A 22,124-nucleotide genomic window follows, 5' to 3' on the forward strand; every position below is an offset into this window, starting at 1 on the left:
TTTCTCATTTTATTTTCTTTTTCTTTTTTTTTCTTTTCTTTTTCTTTTTCAGGCAAGGATTACTATATCTGAATAAACCTTTAATGATTTTGATTCCCACTCTTCCTTTCCTAAAGCAAAGAGTTGATATTTTCTTTCACTTAAAAACATAATAATAGTTTTAAAAATTAATTTTAATAAAAGAAATTTAAGTTTTGAAAATAAAAGGTTTAAATTTCTAAATTTTTCAAAATATAATTTTTCCTACTAAAGATAGTTACTCTATGTTTAACATTTTCCACACTAAAAATTTTTAACTTTAAGTTTTTCTACATTACTATAAATTTAAACTAAATTCTCTTACTAATTTCTATATTCAAAATTTTACTTTCCTAATATAACTGCATATACATAATCATTTTTTTTTCAAATCAATATCAAATTTATTAGAAATACATTTGAGAACAAATAAATTTTTAAGTTCTTTAAGAAAAATTTTCATCCCTCCCCCAAACTTCAATTTTTAATAAAAATAAAACATTTTAGTATCATATATAAATAAGCATGAAAGAAAACCAGGAATGACAAAAATATTTTAACTACTTCTGTAGTTAGATGACAAAAATAGCTAGGGAATTCTTTAAAGTTTGAAGCTCTCTCTCAACTTTCTCCTTCTTTCATATAAATATTAGGCTATATTTATAAAATATTGAGCGTTATGATAAATTTTGTCAAAATCTCTAAATATTCTAATGAAAGGTCTGTGTTGAATCCTTTGATTATAGATTATTTTTTCATCATTTGAGTCTTTTAATGATTTTGGAATTAGATGATCTTAAGCCCATGAGATTCATCTTATCAAGATGCACAATTTATTAAAATCATGTTATATTTAGAATTCATTTAACCATTCAATTAATAATACAAAGTTTTTAATTATACTATTTTATTTGGGATCATTTGTACTCGAATTGAACAAATTTATTATCTTTAAGTTCAATGCATTTGACGCTCAATCTTGTTATAAATTCACTAAAATTAGAGTCAGATGATCACAAATTTTAATTTGAAAGTTATTTTTCTAAAATGCATTGAGATTAGTGCTTGATCAAGTGCATTTTTATTGACATGTCATTAACAATACAAGAACAACAACAACAACAACAACAAAGCCTTAATTCCAACGACTACATGAATCCTTTTTCTTCATTGCGTCCTATTTACTGTCATATTTTCATTTAGTTCTAATAAATTCATATCATTTTTATACAATAAACCCAAGTCTTCCTTGGTCTACCGCTGCCTTTCTTAACATAAGTCGAATCTAAAACATCTACTCTCTTAATCCGATCATCAAATGGTTGACGCTTAATGTGACCAAATCATCTAAGATGACTTTCTCTAATTTTGCCCGTCACAGGAGCTACACCAACCCTATCACAGATATATTCATTTCACATTTTGTCTCTAAGTGTAAAGCCACTCATCCACCTAATCATTCTCATCTCGAAAACACTTAACTTAGTATTATTCTTCTATTTTAAAGGCCAACATTCAACGCCATAGAGCATTACAGGTCTCACCACCATCTTATAAAATTTTCCTTTCAGTCTAAGCGGCATTTCTATCACACAAAAGGCCCGAAGCATTCCTCTACTTCAACCAACCAACTTGAATATTACCATTAACATCCCCATCTATATCACCATTTCTTTGAACAACATACATAAGATATCTAAATCGTTCACACCTTTAATAATTTGATCACCCTAATTTGATCACCCAAAGTTCACCCAAAGTTACACTTTTTTCACTAGAGCTACTACTACTAAAATTACATTCCATTTATTCAGTTTTAATTATACTCAAATGAAGACCTTTAGAATCCAATGTGGACCTCCATAATTCAAGTTTTTCCTGTGATTTTTCTCTCGTCTTATCCATGAGAAGGATATCATCAGCAAAAACATACACTAAGGTACATCCTCCTGTAAATGTCTAGTAAGACCATCCATAACTAAAGCAAAAAGATATGGGCTTAAAGTCGATCCCTGATGTAATCCAACAAAAAATAGAAAAATATTTGGTCAATCCTCCTTCAGTTCGAACACAAGCAACAGCTCTAGTATACATATCTTTAGTGACTTGAATATAAGTCATATCAACACCTTTCTTCTTAAGAACTATCTAAAGGATATCTGTTGGAACCTTATCGTAAGCTTTTTCTAAATCAATAAAAATCAAATGTAGATTCTCCTTATTATCTATGAACTTCTCTATCAAACTTCTCAATAAATGTATAGCTTCCATAGTAGACCTGCCCGACATAAATCCAAATTGATTATGAGAAGTCTTTGTAATACGTCTTAACATATGTTTAATTACCCTCTCCCATAATTTTAAAGCACGACACTTCAACTTAATTCCTCTATAATTTGTACACTCTTGTGCATCCCTTTATTCTTAAAAATGGGTACCAAAATACTCTTCCTCCACTCGTCAGACATCTTTTTAGTGTTTAAATATATTAAAGAGTTTAGTAAGCCAAGAAACTTCCAAATCTCCTAAACATTTTCATACTTCAATTGGGATATCATCAGGTCTTACAGACTTTCCACCCTTGGTTTTCTTTAAAGCCTCCTCAAATACTTATTTACTAATGTGACGGTAAAAAATAAATATTTTATTATTATTAACAATATTAACATCACTAAGACTGATCATATTTTCAGAAATTTCAATAAAAAGTTTATCAAAGTAACTCACTCACCTCTGTTGAATATCTTTTTCTAAGAAAAACACTTTTTGATTTTCATCTTTAATACACTTTACTTGAGTTAAATTTTCATCTTTAATACACTTTACTTGAGTTAAATCTTACTTTTCTTTTCTCTTTGTTTGACTAGTTTATACATATATTTTTCACCCTCATTAGTATCTAATGTATTGTAAAGATCATTAAAAATAGAATTTTTAGAGTCACATATTGTTCTTATAGACTCTCTGCAGATTGTTTTTACATTTAAATCAACTTTCATAACAAAACTTCTTATATTTTATGTTTTCTTGCACATTATTATTCCGCCACCAACTATTTTTATTTAAAGAAGCTTTTTTCTTTTGATTCTCAAAGTACATCTTTTGCTACTTGTTTAATAGTGTTTGCTATTTTATTCCACATAGTATTTGCTTCATCATGAACATCCCAAATTTTAAATCTTGAATTTACAAAAAAGAATACAAGAATAACAAAAAAGAAAATTTACAACTAAAATTATTTAATTAAATAAATAATTTTATTATTTAAGTTCTATTCTTAAGATAGTAATATTTTTTTTATTAAAGCTCTCAATTTTTTTAACAAATATAAATTAATTATATTTATTTTATAATATATTTTGTCTATTATAATGTGTAGATTATATATAAGCAAGCATTGTGATATTTGGGATGGTAGCATACTTTTACCATATTTTATATCAAATAAAATTTATATAATTTCTTATGATATAACAAATGCACCACATGCAAAGTAAATAACTCCATAGATTAAATAAATAGTAAATTTGATGGGAAATTTGCTTACTCACCACACTACTCCTCTGTATTTATATATTTAACACCTAAAGTTTGATATTACACTTATGACAGTTTGATACAAATCTATGCATGACAATATGCATTTCATTTTAAAAATTACTTAGCAGTGGTATTTTTGATGTTATGTTAAAAGTTTTTAAGAACTATACATGTAACATTGAAACTTTAGAGTTCTATCCAAGTTTTTTCTTTCGAATCATACAAAGCGCCAACTCTAAATACCAATTCATATGTATGTAAAGTGCTATGCTTGTAAATATGAAAGTTTAAGTGTGAGATACGTAAATCCAAAAGAATTGAGTACTATAAATGTGAATTTCCCAGAGATTTATAAATATAAAGATATTTTTACATTAGAATGAGAACTTTTTTTTTTTTGTCATATATCATTTATTTTATGCTTTACGTATTATGTTTTCGTACAAATCATAAATTAAATAAAATAATTAAGCAATTAGAAAATATAGTTAAATTATTAAAAAATATATAATTAAACTAGTAGAAAGTATATCTAGTTTATTTAACTTTTGTATTAGTTTTCCTTAATATTTATATTTATTTTTTTATATTATCAAATAGTTTAAATATATTGCTTAAATAGTTTAATAAATTACCTATTATTTTAAGCATGTCGAAAGATAATATATGAATTATAATTTAGAATATATGATTAAAAATTACACCCTAAATAAAAATATATTTGATTTTTTTCATAAATTCTTCTTCTAAGTTATTAATTAATTTTTATTATTTATGGTAAGATGAGATTTAAACTCGGCTATTTAGTAAATATATTTTTAATCAATATGACATGTTTACACACATTAATTAGTTTTTCATAGAAAAATAACATATGCATTGCATAATTCTTATGCATTTTTATATCTAATATCTAATTTTTTATATTTATATTTTTAGCACATTAATGTCATAAAATTAAGCATTAAAAGATATATTTAATTTTTAAAAATAAATAATAATGATATTTTTATATATAATGTTAAAAATGTCAGTATTATATAAATAAGTTTGAATGTTTTATTGTTATAAGTATATTGAACTGTTAGAGCAAAGTATGGAAGCACAACCCTTGGATTTATAAGCTGCAAATTGCTGCCCAAGGCAGGGATCGCCGAACACGGGCGCCGACCATCCAACGGCTTATCGCACGGCACGTCATCTATTTAAGAGCGCCTTTAGCTCTGCGATTCTCGAAGTAGCGGCGGGAGAAGAGCGCTTTTATTCTTCCCTGAAAAGCGAAATGCAGTTTCCGACTCGCGTCCGCATCGCCTATTGCCCTGCTCGCGAATCTCTCTCTCCGTCCGAGCTTGGAGTGCCTTTACTCTTTTTAGGTTATCCTTGTTTAGGACGCTTTTTACTTGATTTGTAGGTTTCAGAAGATCTCTTGTGGGTTAGGAAGGGTACTGGTGGCAGGACAGGTTGAGGATGGTGTGTTCGTCAAGAAGTGGTTTGCTTGCGTGGTTTAACGCTGCATCGAGGGTGGATTTTGATGGAGCGGCTAATGCGTCCAGGTCTGATGCCTTTTCGTCTGCTTCGTCGCTGTCTTCGTCTCACGTCAATCGCAGGGTGTCCGAGGACTCTAAAATGGGTTTCGGTGAGCGTTCTTTGTCTGCTGTTGGAGCTGCCGTCCTCTCAGCTATCCTTGTGAATCCTCTTGACGTTGCGAAGGTTAGATTTTTTGGTTAGTTGCGCTGCTACATTGGAATCAAAGTGATATAATTTTGTGCTTGATGATAGAGAAAGGTTATGCATTCTGTTCGTTGAATACTTGATATATTTGTACACCGGGATTTCTATGATAGTAAGGATTAGAACTTTTTGGTGTTTTGAATTTTTTGTAGTTTGGTTTTATCCACGAGCGGTACATTGTTTAAGCTTGTGGTGTTTATTATTATTATTTTTTGCTTGTGTTTTTTAGGCATGAATTGACAACATAGTTTATGCTACCTTTAAGTTGTTATCCGCAAGCTTTTCTTTGATTTCCTAGATTGTAAAGGCAAAAAAGACGTGTTGGCGATATATGCGGTCGCATTGATTGTTAAAGACTATTCTTTTCTGTCCATTGCAGACGAGATTACAGGCGCAGGCAGCAGGAGCTTATTATTATCATCCGCAACGGCATTTTGGAAGACGGTTTGCTTCCCTTGGCCCTAATACGGTATATTTTAAAATTCATATTAAATAAAGATCTGCCTAAGTATTTATTTGTTGCGCTAGGATATGGAGGCTTCACTTTTTATGCTGATGATGCGGTGTACAGTGTATGCTGAGCTTTGATAATTTTAGGGTAGCTTTTTAATTAATCAAATTCTACTTATGTGCTGGCTTGCTAGGGAGTTTTTGGTAAAGTTCTTATATGGTGGGTGAGAAATTAGTGTGCCGTCAATTTTGTATTAGTTTTATACTTGACTAAAAAAAGAGCAGAATTGAAAAGCATCTTGTTAATCTTTGGATCAGTCTTATTATGTTCACTTAATATACATTTTAAGCTAATATCGTAGAATCACTTGTTTCACAATGACCTCTTACATTTTACAATCACAATGATTGACCTATAGATAAAGAACTTCTGCAAGTTGAAACATCTAGCAACGGTGCTCATAAAACTTCACCTTTTTCCTATTTTCTTTTACCTTAATCTTACAATTTAGCATTTTAAATGGTTGATGTAATGTCACGAATTAAAAGAGTTCGACAGGAAGATGTGTGTGACAAGAGATTGTCTCTCAATGCCATTTTCCCTTTTAGGAAGCTTGGTTTATCCTAGAGAGGTGTTTGGCACTTGTCTGCATTGTTTGTTGCTCTAACATTTATATCCTAACCAACCCCTTACTTTGGTTAACTGTTAAATTATTCTTTTCTATGTTGCAATTTTCCCTTTTAAGAATCAGGTTTTATTCTAAAGATCACTTGTTTGAAATGTTTGTCATGAGAACATTTATATGCTAACTAATCCCTTATTTTGATTAATATTAGTTTTGTTTGTTAAATTATTCTTTATCATGTCATTTTCTACAGTTTTCTTGGGTTGTAGGTCACCTCAGAAATTACCACACACACACACACTACCAACTTGACCTTTGTGTTCATACGTGGGGTGTGTGGAATTGGAGAATGATAAGCCATGTTTTAGACATCAATGGATGATAGACTTCTGACTTCAATCATTGGCAAGCTTTAGATTACATTGAAAAATTAGGTGTTGTGTAACATTGGGTGGTTGGCTTGGCAGTTTTCTTTACAGGTGGGGAGGTTGGTTGACTAGGAAGATGAGAAATTGTTGATGGTCAACCCACATTAGTTGACAATCGATGAGTTTCAAAGGTTAGTTTATGGTGGGCAATCAACTTGTCCTTTCTCTCAATTTGTTGTGATGTAGAGTGACTAGAAAGAAAAGTGTCAGATACTTATCATTGGTAGGCATTGAATGTGGTTGACGTGGACTGTTAAGGACGGGCAACCATGGGAGTTTAGCTTGATCACTCTGTTAATATAAAGGGAGTGCACTTGAAAAATGGCTTTGGATGTTGAATGTCAGACATTAGCAAGTGTCAGATGATGGCGGATGAGGAATGTAGAAAGTCTAGTGACAGTGAGTTGTGATTTTGTTATTATCTTATTGGGAGAATGATTACTGGGAAATTGGGCATCAATGTTTGACGATGTTGGATGTTGGTTTTTGGTTGTTGGTAGGTTTGTTAGAAGATAATTGATGCGGAATGTAAGAATTTGATGAATGATTGTTGATTGAGTTGGGTAGTCTTTTTTTAAGAGGTGATAATGGGAAATTGTGAATGGATGCCGAATGTTAGTGGTTGAGGTGATAATTTGGTATGTCAGATGATTGGTGGCAATAAATGCCTAAAGCTAGGCGATGATTGGTGGTCGGCTTTTGATCATTCTGATAGGGTAGAGATTGGAGGACCAACAATATGAACACCACCTGTCGGTGATTGATTATCTTTAGATGTTAATTATTGGCATGCATTGGATGATATCTGGCTGGTAACATTAGAAATTGGGTGATGGTAGTTGATGATATGGCAGTTCTTTTGATAGGGAGATCGGGCTAATAAAAAGACTAGCATCAGTAGAAAGAGAGTATCAGTCATTAGTTATTGGTATATGCCAAATGATGGTTTGCAAGGATGTTAGAAGTTGGGCAAATTCAAACAATCATTTTGATTATTTTCATCGAGATGTGTGCTTAACTAAAGTTGTGGGGCGTTGAATGTTGAACATGCAGGTGCTAAATGAGAATTGATAGGGAATGTTAGAAGTTGGGTTGACTTGGTTATTTTGTTGACATGAGGGGTGATGGGAGGATCAAGATAGGTGAGCTTTTTAAATGCTAGTTGTTGGTAGGTATTAGATGAAGATCTATGGGGAATATTGAAAGTTGGGCAATGGTAGAGAATTGACATGGTCATTCTCTTGAGAGATGGGAAGCTAAGCAACCTAAAAGATGTGCATTATCGAGTTTTATGGATGTAGGATGTAATTCGTTGGTAAGCATTTACATGTCTTCTTGTTGATAGATGATGTCTAATTTTGCTATTTGCTATCCTTTTTGTGTTTAAAAAATGTAAATCGAGGATAAAAAGTGTAAATTATAGGAATCAAACACTTCATAAAAATAAATATTTTTATTTTTAACTAATAATTTTTTTTATTGAATGTTTATCAATGAATTTAGGTGAAGTTAATTATCTTTATCGAACCTTGCTTTGTGGCCTTGTCATTTATTAAGTATTAGATATATGATTATGATATTATAAATCTATAATGGATGACCAGTCATGATTTTCTTTTGGTTGTGTCAAATGCCTTCTTGATAGTAATATTGATTGATTATGGATTTATTTATTTCTTCTTTTGTAGGTAATGAGTTACTGATGGACTTCTTGTTGATAAGATGCTCAAGATCGCCATTTTCAGTCCTTTATGTGCTGTGTCTTTGTTCCATGTCATCATTCTTTGTAGCTCCCCCTTTTTTTTGGCAGTATTGCTTGTTTAATAATTTTCACATTTAGTGGAGTAATCATAAATATACTGTTTTCAGGGCTAAAGAGTATTTTGTTTTGCGGCCAGCAAAATAAAATTCGACAATTTTACATGTGGGTGGCTGGTCATCCATTATGAATAAAACTTGGAATGCTATTTATAATGTACTGTTACTTCTATATGTTCATGGTACAAGTTAATTAATTTTCAGTTCATCACTTAAAAATTTAAATCAGCACTAAATGTTGTAACTTCTGTTCATTTAATCCTCATAAAGTTTATAAGAAATATATTTGAAACTTGATTTTAACATCTGGATTGGTATGGAAGATATTATAGCAGCAGTGTCAATAGGGACTACATGAATTTTTTTTCTTTCTACTGCTAGAACGCCATGTGAATTTGCTGATTTGACTAGCAAAAATGAAATATTTGCTATTTGAAAGTGATATGGCTTTCTGTTGAGCTTTAGGTATGGAAGAATATCACAGCATCCTTTAACATGGATGCTTCTTGAGGATAATATTACTTTCTAACATCTTATATGTTTCGTTATTTGTAAAATTTCACAATTACTAGTAGTGATAGTGCCCATTGTTTTTTATTTTCTCTCAAGTTACTTTGATTTGTATGTATTAGTCACTTTTGGTTTCTTGATTTATTTTGAGCTTAATTTGTTTCAGATGCTTTCAGAGTTCAGATGTTCTCCATCATGCACTCGCGGTGGAATATTTGGCGCTGATGCAGTTTGTCCTCCTGATTGTTTTCAGTACAAAGGAACTATTGATGTTTTTCACAAAGTCATCAGACAAGTAGTGCCTTATTTTTGCTTCCATACCAATTATTTCCGTATTGAATCTTATGTATTTTTTCTCAAGTTGAAAATAATGGCTTTAGATGGGCTAATTTTATGTTTAAAAACACAGGAAGGAGTTTTTAGATTGTGGAGGGGTACAAATGCTGGGTTAGCATTGGCCATACCAACTGTAAGATTTTTTTTGGTGTACTTATCTGCCTCTGAAATGGAACCATTTTTTACGTTGTTTGTTACCTTTTTAACGTAATTATGTGTGTTTGGCGCAAATCAACTATTCTTCATTCCCTCACTCTACCTTTGTTTTAGATGTACATGAAAAGAGAACTTTTCTTTTGACTTTATCATTCAATTTATGTTTAACATGACATGAAATTACTACTACAAACCATGCAATAGGAATATTCTTGTCCTGGAAGTTGATTTATTGAAAGAAATTTACTTGACCTAAATTACTACAAATCACGCTCATCTCCAACGATTTTATATTCTGCTAATTATTTCCTAGATTTTTTTCAGAGTTTTTTTCTTTGAATTTGATAATATTTTTTAATCTGAGCCCTTATGCTTTATTGATTCTTAGTATAAAGAAAATTTTGAGGCATGCTCCATGAGCCATAAACCATAAACCATAAACCATAAACAAACTTTAATTGACTGAATCATTTCATGGTTTGCGTGCAGATCAAGTTTATCTAGTCATCTAATGTGGCCAATGTTGGCTGAAGCAGTCTTCACTAAACCCAATTTTATGTGTAAATTTAATGCACATATGCAGACATCCTCGAAGCTTAGTGAGTCTAACTTCTGCAGCACCATATGAAGTAGATCGCTATCCACAATTTTTAGATATGGGATCACATTGACATCCTTGGAGTGGTTGTGTTTTAAATTAACCACTTGGGTTACGGTTTCCTCGATGTGGTTACAAAATTCACGCATTGAGCCCTTAAAGCACACCATGCACATACATATATTGCATGGGGTGTATGTATGCCACATATACATGCATGTGGATTATGCTTATACCGGTGCATGTCAAATTGGGTCATCTCCATTTTTAGAGCAAACCACTCAAGGCCAATTTATTTTGCAATAATAGATTAATATTAAGTTACTGGAATGCTAGGTTCCAACACACGTGTAATATTAATAAAATAATAAAAAAATATTTTATGAGGTCTGTAAAAATTAAATGCATTGCAACCTAAAAATGTTAAAATTTGAGTTCAAAAGAAATGAGTGCCTATAAAAAAAGTTAATATTACCGAGACAAAATCTCTTATTCACTTGAGTGATGATACATGTAATTACAATGAGACAATGGGCCCTAATCATGGTATTGAATTATGAAACATGGTAGCAACACATTTTTATTCTTTAATATTTCTTGTCTTGTTTTGCCTAACTACCTAAGGGATAGCCCTTCTTCCCTCCATTGATGTAAGAGAAAATGACTAAAGTGGTCTCTTGATTATTTGTAGGGTTTCATTTTCATCTTTAGATTATATGAAGGGTTAGATTTAGTCTCAAAAAAATTATAATAGAAGCTAAAATGATCCTGCCATTGAAGTATCAGAAATGCTATTGAATTTAAAAGATGGTGTTTAAAATGAGTTTATTTTAAGAATTTATATCCTTACATTTTTACAAAATCCAATTACCTATTTACGTTTTCTGAGATACAATATTTTGGTAATATTCTCAATACATCTTCATTCTCAGATCTTCTGTGAAGAAATTAATACATATTAAATTTATAAATTTTAGTGGAGATTTAGTTGAGTGTTTCATTCTAATTTTTTTTTAATATTTATACATTTTTATACCACTCATCAGCATATAGGTTATCATTATTTTTTTTATTACATTTCTGTCAATTCATTAATCGGTGGACTATTTTTTATCTTACCATAAATGAGTAAAAAAGGAATGAGTGTTTTTTTGTCACTCATTGAAAAATTTGTTCTTTTGTATGTTTTGCTATCTCACAACAACACAATAAAATCCTCAGATATTGATTTTTTAAATAATGAATGAAAAATGGTTTTAAGAACAGATGGATGGCAAAGGTGTACGTGTGGTAGCCAGATTTTATTTATATTGAATTTAAGAGTTTTAGAGAGAATAGATGATGCTGATGGTTGTATGAAGTTCTCTTGATCATTGGATCTATAAGGTGATGGCGAGTATCCATTTCCTTAGTAAGCCCCCCATCATTTTCTCATGCTCCATTTCTAAATGACATAATATCAAGCGTAAAAATATAACACAACACTTGACTTCTTTAGTTTGGTTTTGAATGGATAATAGATTTATAAATAAGCTAGAGTGTGCGCGATTTATTTATAAAATATTTCCTTAATTGTCTACAGTGATCCCAGATTCATTGACCATGGTTATTTTTTTTGTTGCCATGACAGTTGGTATATCAAATAAATTTGTAGGAGTTGTATGATTTTTAGCTCTAAAGCCATAATTTGTATGTTGAATATGGGTTTCTTTGAGAAGTTAAAACCAAGAGTAGAGGATGTAAAAACAAAGAATGCGGGAGTACAAGTATTTGTTATATTCTTTTCAAATGCTTGTAACAAGTTTTGTCTGTGTTTGTAAATGGCTCAATTTTTTTGTTAATATTTCAAACTTACAAACTAATCCTGACCATCTCGTAATTCTTTACATTTAATTGAAATATTGAATCGATATTTTGGAAATCTCCTGTTCGATTTTCTTTGCATCTCCCAGCTGCAGGTGAACTTGAGGCCAATGGTATGCGGATATTGTTATTGTCCATTGACAAATGTGGTTGTTATGTCCATAAGAAAAAAAAAACATGAAACTCTATAAATTGTGGGTTATTCTATTATATTGATGCTGATTATATAGGATCATTAGTCGATACAAGATTCAGTTGGGGAAATTGCACACTATTGGAAAAAGTTTGGTAATAAGAATGCTAAGTATGGATTCAAAGCAATTGCTTAATATATTTGTGAACTCCTATGGATTAAAATTTTTGTAGAAGATTGAAAATTAAAAGGTAGATTTATGTGGATATATTATGATAGCAAATCTGCTGTCAACATTGTCAAAAATTCAGTAAAATATAATATATCTAAATATGTGGACTTTGGAGTTAGAGTGTATTTCCTAAGAGAAATCAGAAAGTGAGTTAATTTACACTATCATATTTCAAAGGGAAGTCAACTTGCTAATATTGTTATTGAAGGTTTTTGCAACTATATATTCAAAAATATTTTACATAAAATTAGAATGGTAAATCTTTTCCATTCAATTGAGGGGGCGGTATTCAAAGTATTTTATGTTCTGTAACAGTGCTTATTTTTATGTGATTTGTAATTTGTAAATTCTCGACAAACCTTCCTCAGTTTTGATTACATAGTTGATTTCTGTCGTTTACATTTTTTTTTTACGTAGTTAATTTTGATTAAAAATCCTGCTAAGTTTTTTTTACTGAGTTTACGTGACAATTAGATATGCTTGGTGGTTGGTGGGCTCAACTTTTCTCCACAAAAAAATAAACTTTTATAAGCATCCCAAATTGATTGCCCCTTTGAAGTATTTCATTATTGTTTTTGGTTAATTGGCACAAATGTCACAATCAAACAATCTAGAAATTTAATTTTCATGTACAGATTTGGTCCAATTTGTCTACAGGTTGTATGCAGACTTAAATAGTGTTCTCTGCCTTTATTAATGTGAACTATTTTTCTACAGATGAAAAAAGCATTGAATTTTGTATTTAATTTTATCTCTTTATTTTAGTTTAATGCGGATAGTATGTTTCTTCCTTTCTATGTATGTAGGTTGGCATTTATTTGCCTTGTTATGATATATTCCGCAACTGGATTGAAGATTTTACTACGCACAATGCTCCAGGTTTAACACCTTACGCACCTCTGGTTGCTGGCTCAGTTGCTCGCTCAATAGCTTGTATAGCTTGTTCTCCTATTGAGCTGGCAAGGACACGTATGCAGGTCCTAATCTTATTTTAACTCATGCTGTGGATTTTTTCATGCAATAAATTTTATGTTCACTACTTTCCCATAAAATTAATTTTTGCTGGTAAATTCTTTTTGTTTTTGTTATGGGATTGGGAGCTATTGGAGCCTTTCTGATCAGGCCTTATCCTTTGTTCTGTAAAGTTTCCAATATGTAAAGTTTCGAGTATGCCTCCTTACCACCTTAGTACTGTCATTGCTTGCTAATTTTGGGGAAATTTTTTTATTTCTGTAAATAATGAAATATTAGAGGAAAAATGTTATAATTTTTTATAGAAAGCTACTATTAGTGATAAGAGATTCTTTTCACGACGCCTGTTTGGAAGGGCACTGAAGAGTAAGCAATTTCCTATAAAGGTGAGGTGTCTTAATTTCTTAGAAGTTCAGACATGGACGTTGTATTCATCATTTCCCCCCTCATCTCTTTTTCTTTCTGGGAATTGTTCTCAGCATTGGTTAGTTCTCATAAACTCCATGCTGCTAATATTGATGCCACTTTGTGTGTACTGTTTTTTGGGATGAAAATTTTGGCAGAATATTATATCCTACTCTAGCTGCCAACTGTAGCTCGGGGGATCGATGAATGCCTCGTTGACTTTTATCTGGGTTAACATCCCCTTTTTGACATTTATGTCTTCACTGTTACACTTAAGTTAAATTTGTAAATTACATGAAAACTATAAGGGTTTACCGACGGAAGCATGTTCCTACCAACAAGTGCCTTGGAGAGGAGAAAATTTTCTTTATGTAGTCCGGACGCAGCTCTGCGTGTGGACTCCAGTAATATGCCACCATGTGTGTTACATCGTGAAGTTTATTGGGGGGTTATTGAAGTAAAACTGCGGAGGTTATTGGGGGTTATTACATAGGGTTATTGAAGTGGAACCGCAGAGGTTATTGAGGGGTTATTGCAGGGCGGTATTGAAGTAGAACCGCATAGGTTATTGGGGTGGAACCGTGGAGGTTATTGGGGGTTATTGCGAGTGGTATTGCAGTGGGCTATTGAAGTGAAACCGCGGAGATTATTGGGGTAATACTCCCCCCCCCCCCCCCCCCCCCCCCACAATAATCCTTCCAATAACATCCGCTGTTCCACTCCCATATTTTCTTAGATGGGCTCAGTTTAGCACACATGGTGACATATTGCTGGACTCCGCACGCAGAGCTGCGTTCGGACTCTATATGGAAAATTTTCTCCTTGAAGAGGCTTGTAAAATAGATTACTTTTTTCGATATTATGTTCTGCTAGAATTTTTTTCATAAAATCTGAATCAAAATTATAAACCTATGGATTTTAATACAGGATGAAGCGGAAATTTACCATCATTTAGCTAGGAATTTGTTGAAAGAAGATGGTATTTATCAAAGGAGGCAGACAAATCGAAAGAAGATTTGAATGTATGCTGAAAGTAGAGCAGAGGATTAGACGAAGGTAGGAGGTAGACAAGTTAATAAAATTAGAAATAAAGTGAGAGATAGTTAAGATGTGCCATGAAATGCCGTGTTAATTATAAATAACAAAAAATTTTGGTCACTAAACACAGATGTGTAGGTTTCTGTAACTAACGTCTGAAATTGCATGAAAACATAACTTGTGGCGTTTATTGCTAGTATAGATGCATGCGTGCTGTCCGTATGGAACTGGTTTACTTGAAAGTTTGAGAATGTTTAAGTTGTGCTTTTTTTTTCTCTTTTTTGATTTATTATTATTTTTTTATGAATATCATGATACCATATCATTCAGTTTTCTTGTTGAAGATGAGAAATATCATGCGATTTGTCTGGATTATATTTTGTTTTACTGTGGTTGTTTTGTCGGCTTGTGCCAAGTCGGGTTGTAAAATTTCACTTAAAGTTAGTTCTACTGCAACAGGCATTTAAAGTCCGGAATGGAGCAAAGCCTCCTGGCATTTGGAAGACATTACTTGGTGTTTTATCGCCAGTTAAGAGAACTAATGAAAGTTGTAAGTCCTTTTTCTTTCCTTGGTCTGTTGAACAAAATTTCGTATGTTTGTAGTTGTGAATATTCTTCTCTTTTTGAGCCATGTCATGTATGCTTTTTTCTGTGGGCCAACTTAGGATGTAGATGAGGCTAAGTCTCAAATGTTAATTGTGATACTTTTCTCTCACTTATTAGAAATATGGTTAGATAACTAAATAAAGCTGTGACTCCTTTTTATTACTTGACGTGTTGAATTTTTGGAAGTGTAAACATTCATTTCTGATGTGTTATTCCATGTATGTTCTCATTCTCTGGGCCAAATTGGGATATAGATGTGGCCAATTATCACATACTAGTTGGAATACTTTTCTTTTGCATATTGGAAATAAGTTTTTTGTTTTTTGTCAGTATAATATCATATATTTGTCATATTTTCAATAGTAACTTGTGAAATTTTCAGTTTACTTGTACATTCTGAGCAATACATTACTACAGTTGTTGCTATGAATATTTCTGTTACGCCAATGTCTAGCTTAAAGGCAATTTTGTCTTTTATTAGCCTTAGGGCAAATTGGGTTTTTATCGTTAGTATTGTTGGGTATAAATGGGGTCTAATAGCTTAGGCTTGAGAGAGATTTCTTGCCTCTTGAATTCAGGGTTTGAGAGAGATTTCCTGCCTCTTGAATTGTAGGAATTTGGAGAGATTTCCTACCCCTCGAATTTTAGGTGCTTCTCTTATGTATTTGTATTGAGTTTTTTGGTGTTCGTGAAATAAAATATTATTTTCCCTTATTTCAGTGTGAAAATCTACTAAGAATCATATCAGGTGGTATCAGAGCGTTTCAATTTAGAAAGAAGAAATAATCACAACATGGAAATAATTTCACATTCAACTGGCGGAGACCCAAATCTTTCGTTCTCTCCTCTCTCGTGTTTGTCTGTGCGATAATGTCACGATCGAACCTGGGAAGTGGCGACGGGATCGCGGCAGAGACCTGAATCTCTTATCTTTCGCCTCCATTGCTGCATAAAGAGCTGGCAGAGAAGGAAATGATGGATCACAGCTTATTGAGACCTGAAACGCCAATATTTCTCCCTTCCTGCTCCGTGGACCGATACAGTCGTGATTATTTCTTGTTGAGAAAGCAATGATGTAGCATATAGAGGCTTGAGACTTTCATATTACGCTGTTTATAGAGCCCTGAAACTCTCATCTTTCTCCCATTCTAATTCCGGCGTGCAATCAAATCAAAACCATCAACAGGGATATGTTTGGAGGGGAAAACACTAACATGGTTTCAATGGAGGGAGGCTGGATACTTGATCCGATCATGGGAGAAATTTAAGGATTGCTTGTTGGAAAATATTCGAACCATTCTGGAAGGGGTCTTACATGACCAGTTCTATGACTTGTCTTAGAAGGAGAATGTCATGGAATATAAGGAGAGATCGAGCTATTGTTGGGACAGTTGAGGGGGATTTTTGAACCAGGATTGGAGGGAAACTTCATGAAGGGCTTAAAGCCAGACCTATGGACAACACACAGACTATTGAGACCACGAGGAATGAGGGAGGCGATGGAGCTTGCCCAGGTGGTGGAAGACAAGAACCTAATGAAGAAAACCCTCAAAAGCGGAACCATGGGAGGATTCCACAACGACAACCATAATATTGAGGACTTAGATCTTTTCAGAAGGAGACGCCAAATGGGAGGAATATAGGGATCCGCCCTGAGGCCAACTTCATGTGCCTCACAGAGGTAGAGTTGCAGGACAAGGGAGCAAAGGGAGTATGTTTTTGATGTGATGAGAAGTATGCCCTAGACCATCGGTACAAGGATCACACACTTAAGTCTATCTTGAGGACAAATTGTCTTTTTGAAAGGAAGTATTGTTATGCCGGTGCTTAGCCTAAGGGCAATTGTTGCTGGGCATAAATCGGGCTATGCATTAGATTGTTCTGGTGAGTCTTAGATTTAGGTTTTGGGAGAGATTTCTTACCTCTCAAATTGTAGGAATTGGGAGAGATCGTCTTCCTGTTGAATTGTAGGTGCTTATGTTATGTAATTATATTGAGTTGTTTGGTGTTCGTGAAATAAAATATTATATGCCTTAATTTTTGTGTGAAAATCTGCCAAAAATTTTATCAATTTCATAATATTGTTTGATTCTATTGGGGTTAAGAATCAGTAGCCTATATCTCCCCTTAGCCTGCCTTTCTTGATACCATTTCCTAAGTTGACTTAAAGTGTGGTCATCCTCATTGTTCTATCAGTTGAGCTCGAGATGCTGATGACTTCTAATTTCCTGGTCTAACAAATCCCATTCAACCAAGTTGATGGCATTAGGGATCCGTCTTCAACCTGTCATCCCTACTCACCCTTCTCTTGGTTGACTGTGATTGTGGCAGCACTGACACCTTTTTGCTTTATTTTAGGTGCAAGTCCCACTGGAAACAAGGAAATATAGCATTATCACTGAAAATTTTCCTCCCATTGTATGTGGAAATAAGCTGTACTCATGAAATATCAAACCACTCAGCAAAAAATCTTCATAATATACTCCGCCAGAGCTTTTAGAATCTTTGTATGCCATGGAGATCTTCTCGCGGTGCCTCTAGCTATGATGCCTCATAGCGCCTCTCCTCATTCCTTTTTGCTCACTTGCCCTGCAAATGTAGCATGACTATTTCTTGTTCTCACACATTGGACATTTATCTTGTTCCCCATTTAGTGCCACTTCAACACCTTCCATCAGCTAAGCTGACCACAGCATGAAGATAACCCTCATGAAATTTATGCTGATGGTGTTGATTGTTTTCAACCTCACGTTCTCTTGCTAATGACCCTTCTCATGTTTGATGGCGTCTGCCTGCACTGATAGTTCTATGCTCCACTATTTGGACTCCAAGTTCCACTAGAAAGCATGAAATGAAGTAATTATAATTAACAATATTCTTCCTTGTATTGACAGGCACCGATGATTCATCTTCAATATACTGTACTTCTTCAGAACTTATAATCTTGACATGCCATCAAGATCCTTTCGCTGTAATTTCAAGAGGGCCTTTTCTCACTCTAATTTTTTGGTCACTTACCGTTCTTTAGTTCTCACCTAGTGCTCATTTTTTTTCATATTGATTTTTTTCCCTCAGTCTGTTGCAAGCAGCATTTCATGTCCTAGATCATCACTGTTTTCTTCACTGATTTTATCCCTTTTTGGTTCCCCAACCGTGAAGCAGCGGACCATTAATGGTACTTACCTTACACGTTCTGTGATCAAAGTTAGGGATGATTTTATCCCTTTTTGGTTCCCCAACAGTGAAGCAGCGGACCATTAATGGTACTTACCTTACACGTTCTGTGATCAAAGTTAGGGATGATGCCACGGTTTATGGTTAAATCTACCTGAAGTTTAGTTTGATAAGGGCAGTTAAGTGCAATGAAGTGGTAAACTTGTCTGTTAATAATATATATATGAAAATCTTACTATTATATAGTTCAAGGTCAGTTATTAGCAATTGACTAGTTTTAGATGCCACAACGGTAGAATTCGGTAGTAATATTTGAAATTACTTTGCTCTTGGCATCTTTAAAAAAATCTTGATCAAATTCTTGTCCTAATATGATTGACACAGTGAGCAATTATCGCCTACTGTGGACTGGTGCTGGGGCTCAACTTGCTCGAGATGTGCCATTTTCTGCCATTTGTTGGTCCACGCTTGAACCGGTGAGTTTATCCTGTACAGTTGGTTCACTAGTGCAGATTTTCTATTTGGCGTGTGTTTTCCGTCTATATCCGGATTTTGGAAGTTCTTTCTTTGCTTTGAATCGATTAACGGAGAGAAAAAAAAAAAAACCAAAGTATGTTGACAACCTTTTTTTTCCTGTTTTTGTTTATGTTGTTTGCTAAATTTTGCAGATTCGAAGAAGTTTGCTTGCAGTTGTAGGTGAGGAAGCAAATGCAGCCAGTGTGTTAGGAGCAAATTTTTCGGCTGGTTTTGTTGCAGGCAGCCTTGCTGCTGCTGCTACCTGTCCACTCGATGTCGCTAAAACTCGAAGACAAATAGAGGTGGACATTCTGATCTTTACTTCTCTCCCGATTCTTAGTGTTTCTTTGTTTCATGACGTGGAAAGCTTTATGTAAAGCATTTAATCCTCTGTTAGAAGGTTCTAATCACTGCTTGAGTTCACTATTCTCTTTCACTTAGAGGTGTTAGCTTTGCTAGAATAGAGACACTGTTTCTAGGTTGGAATGTTCTTACTTTCACTAAGAGGTGTCTTAATAGTGTTCTATCTTACTGATTTTGGATTTCTTTTGATGCATTTGCTGACTGTCTTAATAATTTTTTGAGATTTTACTAAAAATGTGTGGAATGTTGTTGCAGAAAGATCCATCAAAGGCACTAAGAATGACTACGAGAAAAACATTGGCTGGAGTGTGGAGGTACTGCTGTTTTTATAGTGGTTATCAAGTTCCAAATATAGTCATATTAAAAAATCTTATATAATTTCTCAGGGCTCTTTGGGATCAATTTAATTTTTTTCTAATGTTGTTTTTGGCTTTTCCTTTTAAAAAATGTTTACTTGGTGCGTTTTTTATGTTTTTATTTTGGAATATTCACATTCATACCACAAAATTCTTTTGTAATTACATATCTAACACCTAAATCTTGATTTTTATATCTATACCACTTTATCTATGCTTAAAAAGTAAAGGCCACTTGGTGGTATTTTTTTTTGTGATATGAAAAATTGAAGTGTTATAAGTGTGAAAATCAATGTTTAGGTGATAGATAATACATAATAATTGTGGTATATATATGTAAATGCCCCATTTATTGTTTATTTTTAAAAATAAATTAATTTGCTTTTTAAAATATTCAATTTAACTAAAAGTTGTTTTCAATATTTTTAAAATAAAGTGTTTTGTTTTCAACATACCAAACATATTTTGCTCCAAATCAAAACCTAAACAAAACAAAACAAAAACAGAAGGTAGAAAATAAAAAGGGAACATAATCCTATTTAATCTCTCTATTTTTTGTTGTGTTTCCGTTTTCAATTTGTTTTTTTTTTTTGGTTATTTTTAATGTATATTTCAAAACCTTATGAATTTTCTGTTTTTAAATTTAAAGAAAAAAAAACTTGTTTGGTTTAGCCTTTTGGCTTAACACGAGCATGAAAAATTTTCCTTTAATCAAATTTTAAAGTCTTACACAAGTATGCATTATAAGACAATTTAAATAGATTCAATTGATGCCTACTTTGACTCACCTAAACTAATCAGTACCATACAAGTTGAAAATGACAAACACTTGATTATGTGCTCTGCTTCCAAAATTTTTTTTAACAAAGTGATCAAAATCCATTCAATATTCAAAGGGATTTGCAGCATATTAAAACTTTGTGTTCCATCTTTCATAAAGAATTCTATATGAAAAATTTGTCCCACCACTCGCCTAATAATCTTTATTGGCTAATTTTGTAAGCGAGTATACCCGTTTATCTCTTATGTGACCAAAAATTGATTCCAGACACGAGAGATTCCAAACAGCCTCTGAGGGGCTGTTTAGTCCTGTTTGCCATGAATAAACCATTTGCCTATATGATATTAAGCTTATTGAAAATCTTCTTTGCAGGGATGGAGGGGTGAAAGGTCTCTTTACAGGTGTTGGTCCTCGGGTGGCCCGCGCAGGCCCTTCTGTTGGAATAGTAGTTTCCTTCTATGAGGTCGTCAAATATGTTCTCCATCAAAGACATTCAAATGATTAAAAAGAAATAATCCAGCTGCTGCTATCTATAATAAATAGAGTTATCCCTTCTTTCCAATTAACAAAAGTTTCATACTCCCATCAATAAGTGTCTCCCTTTTTGGCGAGGTTGGGAGCATAATTTTCTCTGTCCAGATTTGCTCATTGCCTCGCGTTTTTCTTCATTCAAGCTCTCTCTTGGCTTCTGGACAGCAGATGCGCTGATATTAATTGATGACACCATACTCAGTTTGTTCTGAGATTGCAAGAATGACTGCTGAATAATTATAAAGTTTGAACAAACAACTGTGGTTGAGATGCTTAATGTAATTTCCTTATTGGAAGATGCAAATGCTAATTTATTTCAGGCTTTGACGCTCGTTTACGACAATGCTTTAAGAATGGATAGGTTTTATATGTTTGTATTTTGTTTTGCAGCTCATTTGTATTAAGCTGCTTGTGGTGCTTGATGTAGCCTGTGGGGTTAGCTTTTTTTTTATGCTGTTTATAAGATCGTTAGTGAGCATTCGAATTTCTCTCTTTATGCCCCTCCTGCTTTTACTTTAACACCAGTATTTAAGTATTTGTTTTTCAAATTTAAATAAGCTTAGTTATCAAACTTGTACAAATTATTTGGGAGAATCTTTCTTTTTTTTTTTGTTGAGTTTTCCAATTTTTGTATCTTCATATTTAATTTACTTATTATTTCAGTACCAAAAATCGTCATATAGATGGAATTTTGAATAAATAAATATGTAATAAGATTCACAGGATTATTATTACAAAAAAATTATAATCTAACTTTTTTGCCAAACAAGAGAATATATCGTAATTTTTCTCATAGGTTTAAAATCTCGGACAAGAGAGATATGCGCACATTATCAATGTATGAAGACAACCTCCTGATCATAATGGAGAGAGTATTCCACAATTGAGTTGTTAGAAATTATGGGTTGTCAAAATTTAGAATTAGGCCGCTACTTTAAAACTA

General features: G+C 33.0%; 1 protein-coding gene across 1 annotated transcript; it reads left to right on the forward strand.

Annotated features, from left to right (window-relative positions):
- Positions 1-4,673: 4,673 nt before the first annotated feature.
- On the forward strand, positions 4,674-21,660 carry LOC110033163 (mitochondrial carrier protein MTM1-like). Its single transcript, XM_020737057.1, has 10 exons — positions 4,674-5,268; positions 5,669-5,758; positions 9,288-9,416; positions 9,531-9,590; positions 13,246-13,416; positions 15,314-15,404; positions 19,019-19,110; positions 19,303-19,452; positions 19,769-19,827; positions 21,023-21,660. Exons 1-10 carry the CDS (start codon positions 5,026-5,028, stop codon positions 21,153-21,155), a joined length of 1,218 nt encoding a protein of 405 aa, XP_020592716.1. The 5' UTR covers positions 4,674-5,025; the 3' UTR covers positions 21,156-21,660.
- Positions 21,661-22,124: the final 464 nt, after the last annotated feature.

The sequence above is a fragment of the Phalaenopsis equestris genome, unplaced genomic scaffold, assembly GCF_001263595.1.
Source record: "Phalaenopsis equestris unplaced genomic scaffold, ASM126359v1 Scaffold001102, whole genome shotgun sequence".
NCBI lineage: Eukaryota > Viridiplantae > Streptophyta > Magnoliopsida > Asparagales > Orchidaceae > Phalaenopsis > Phalaenopsis equestris.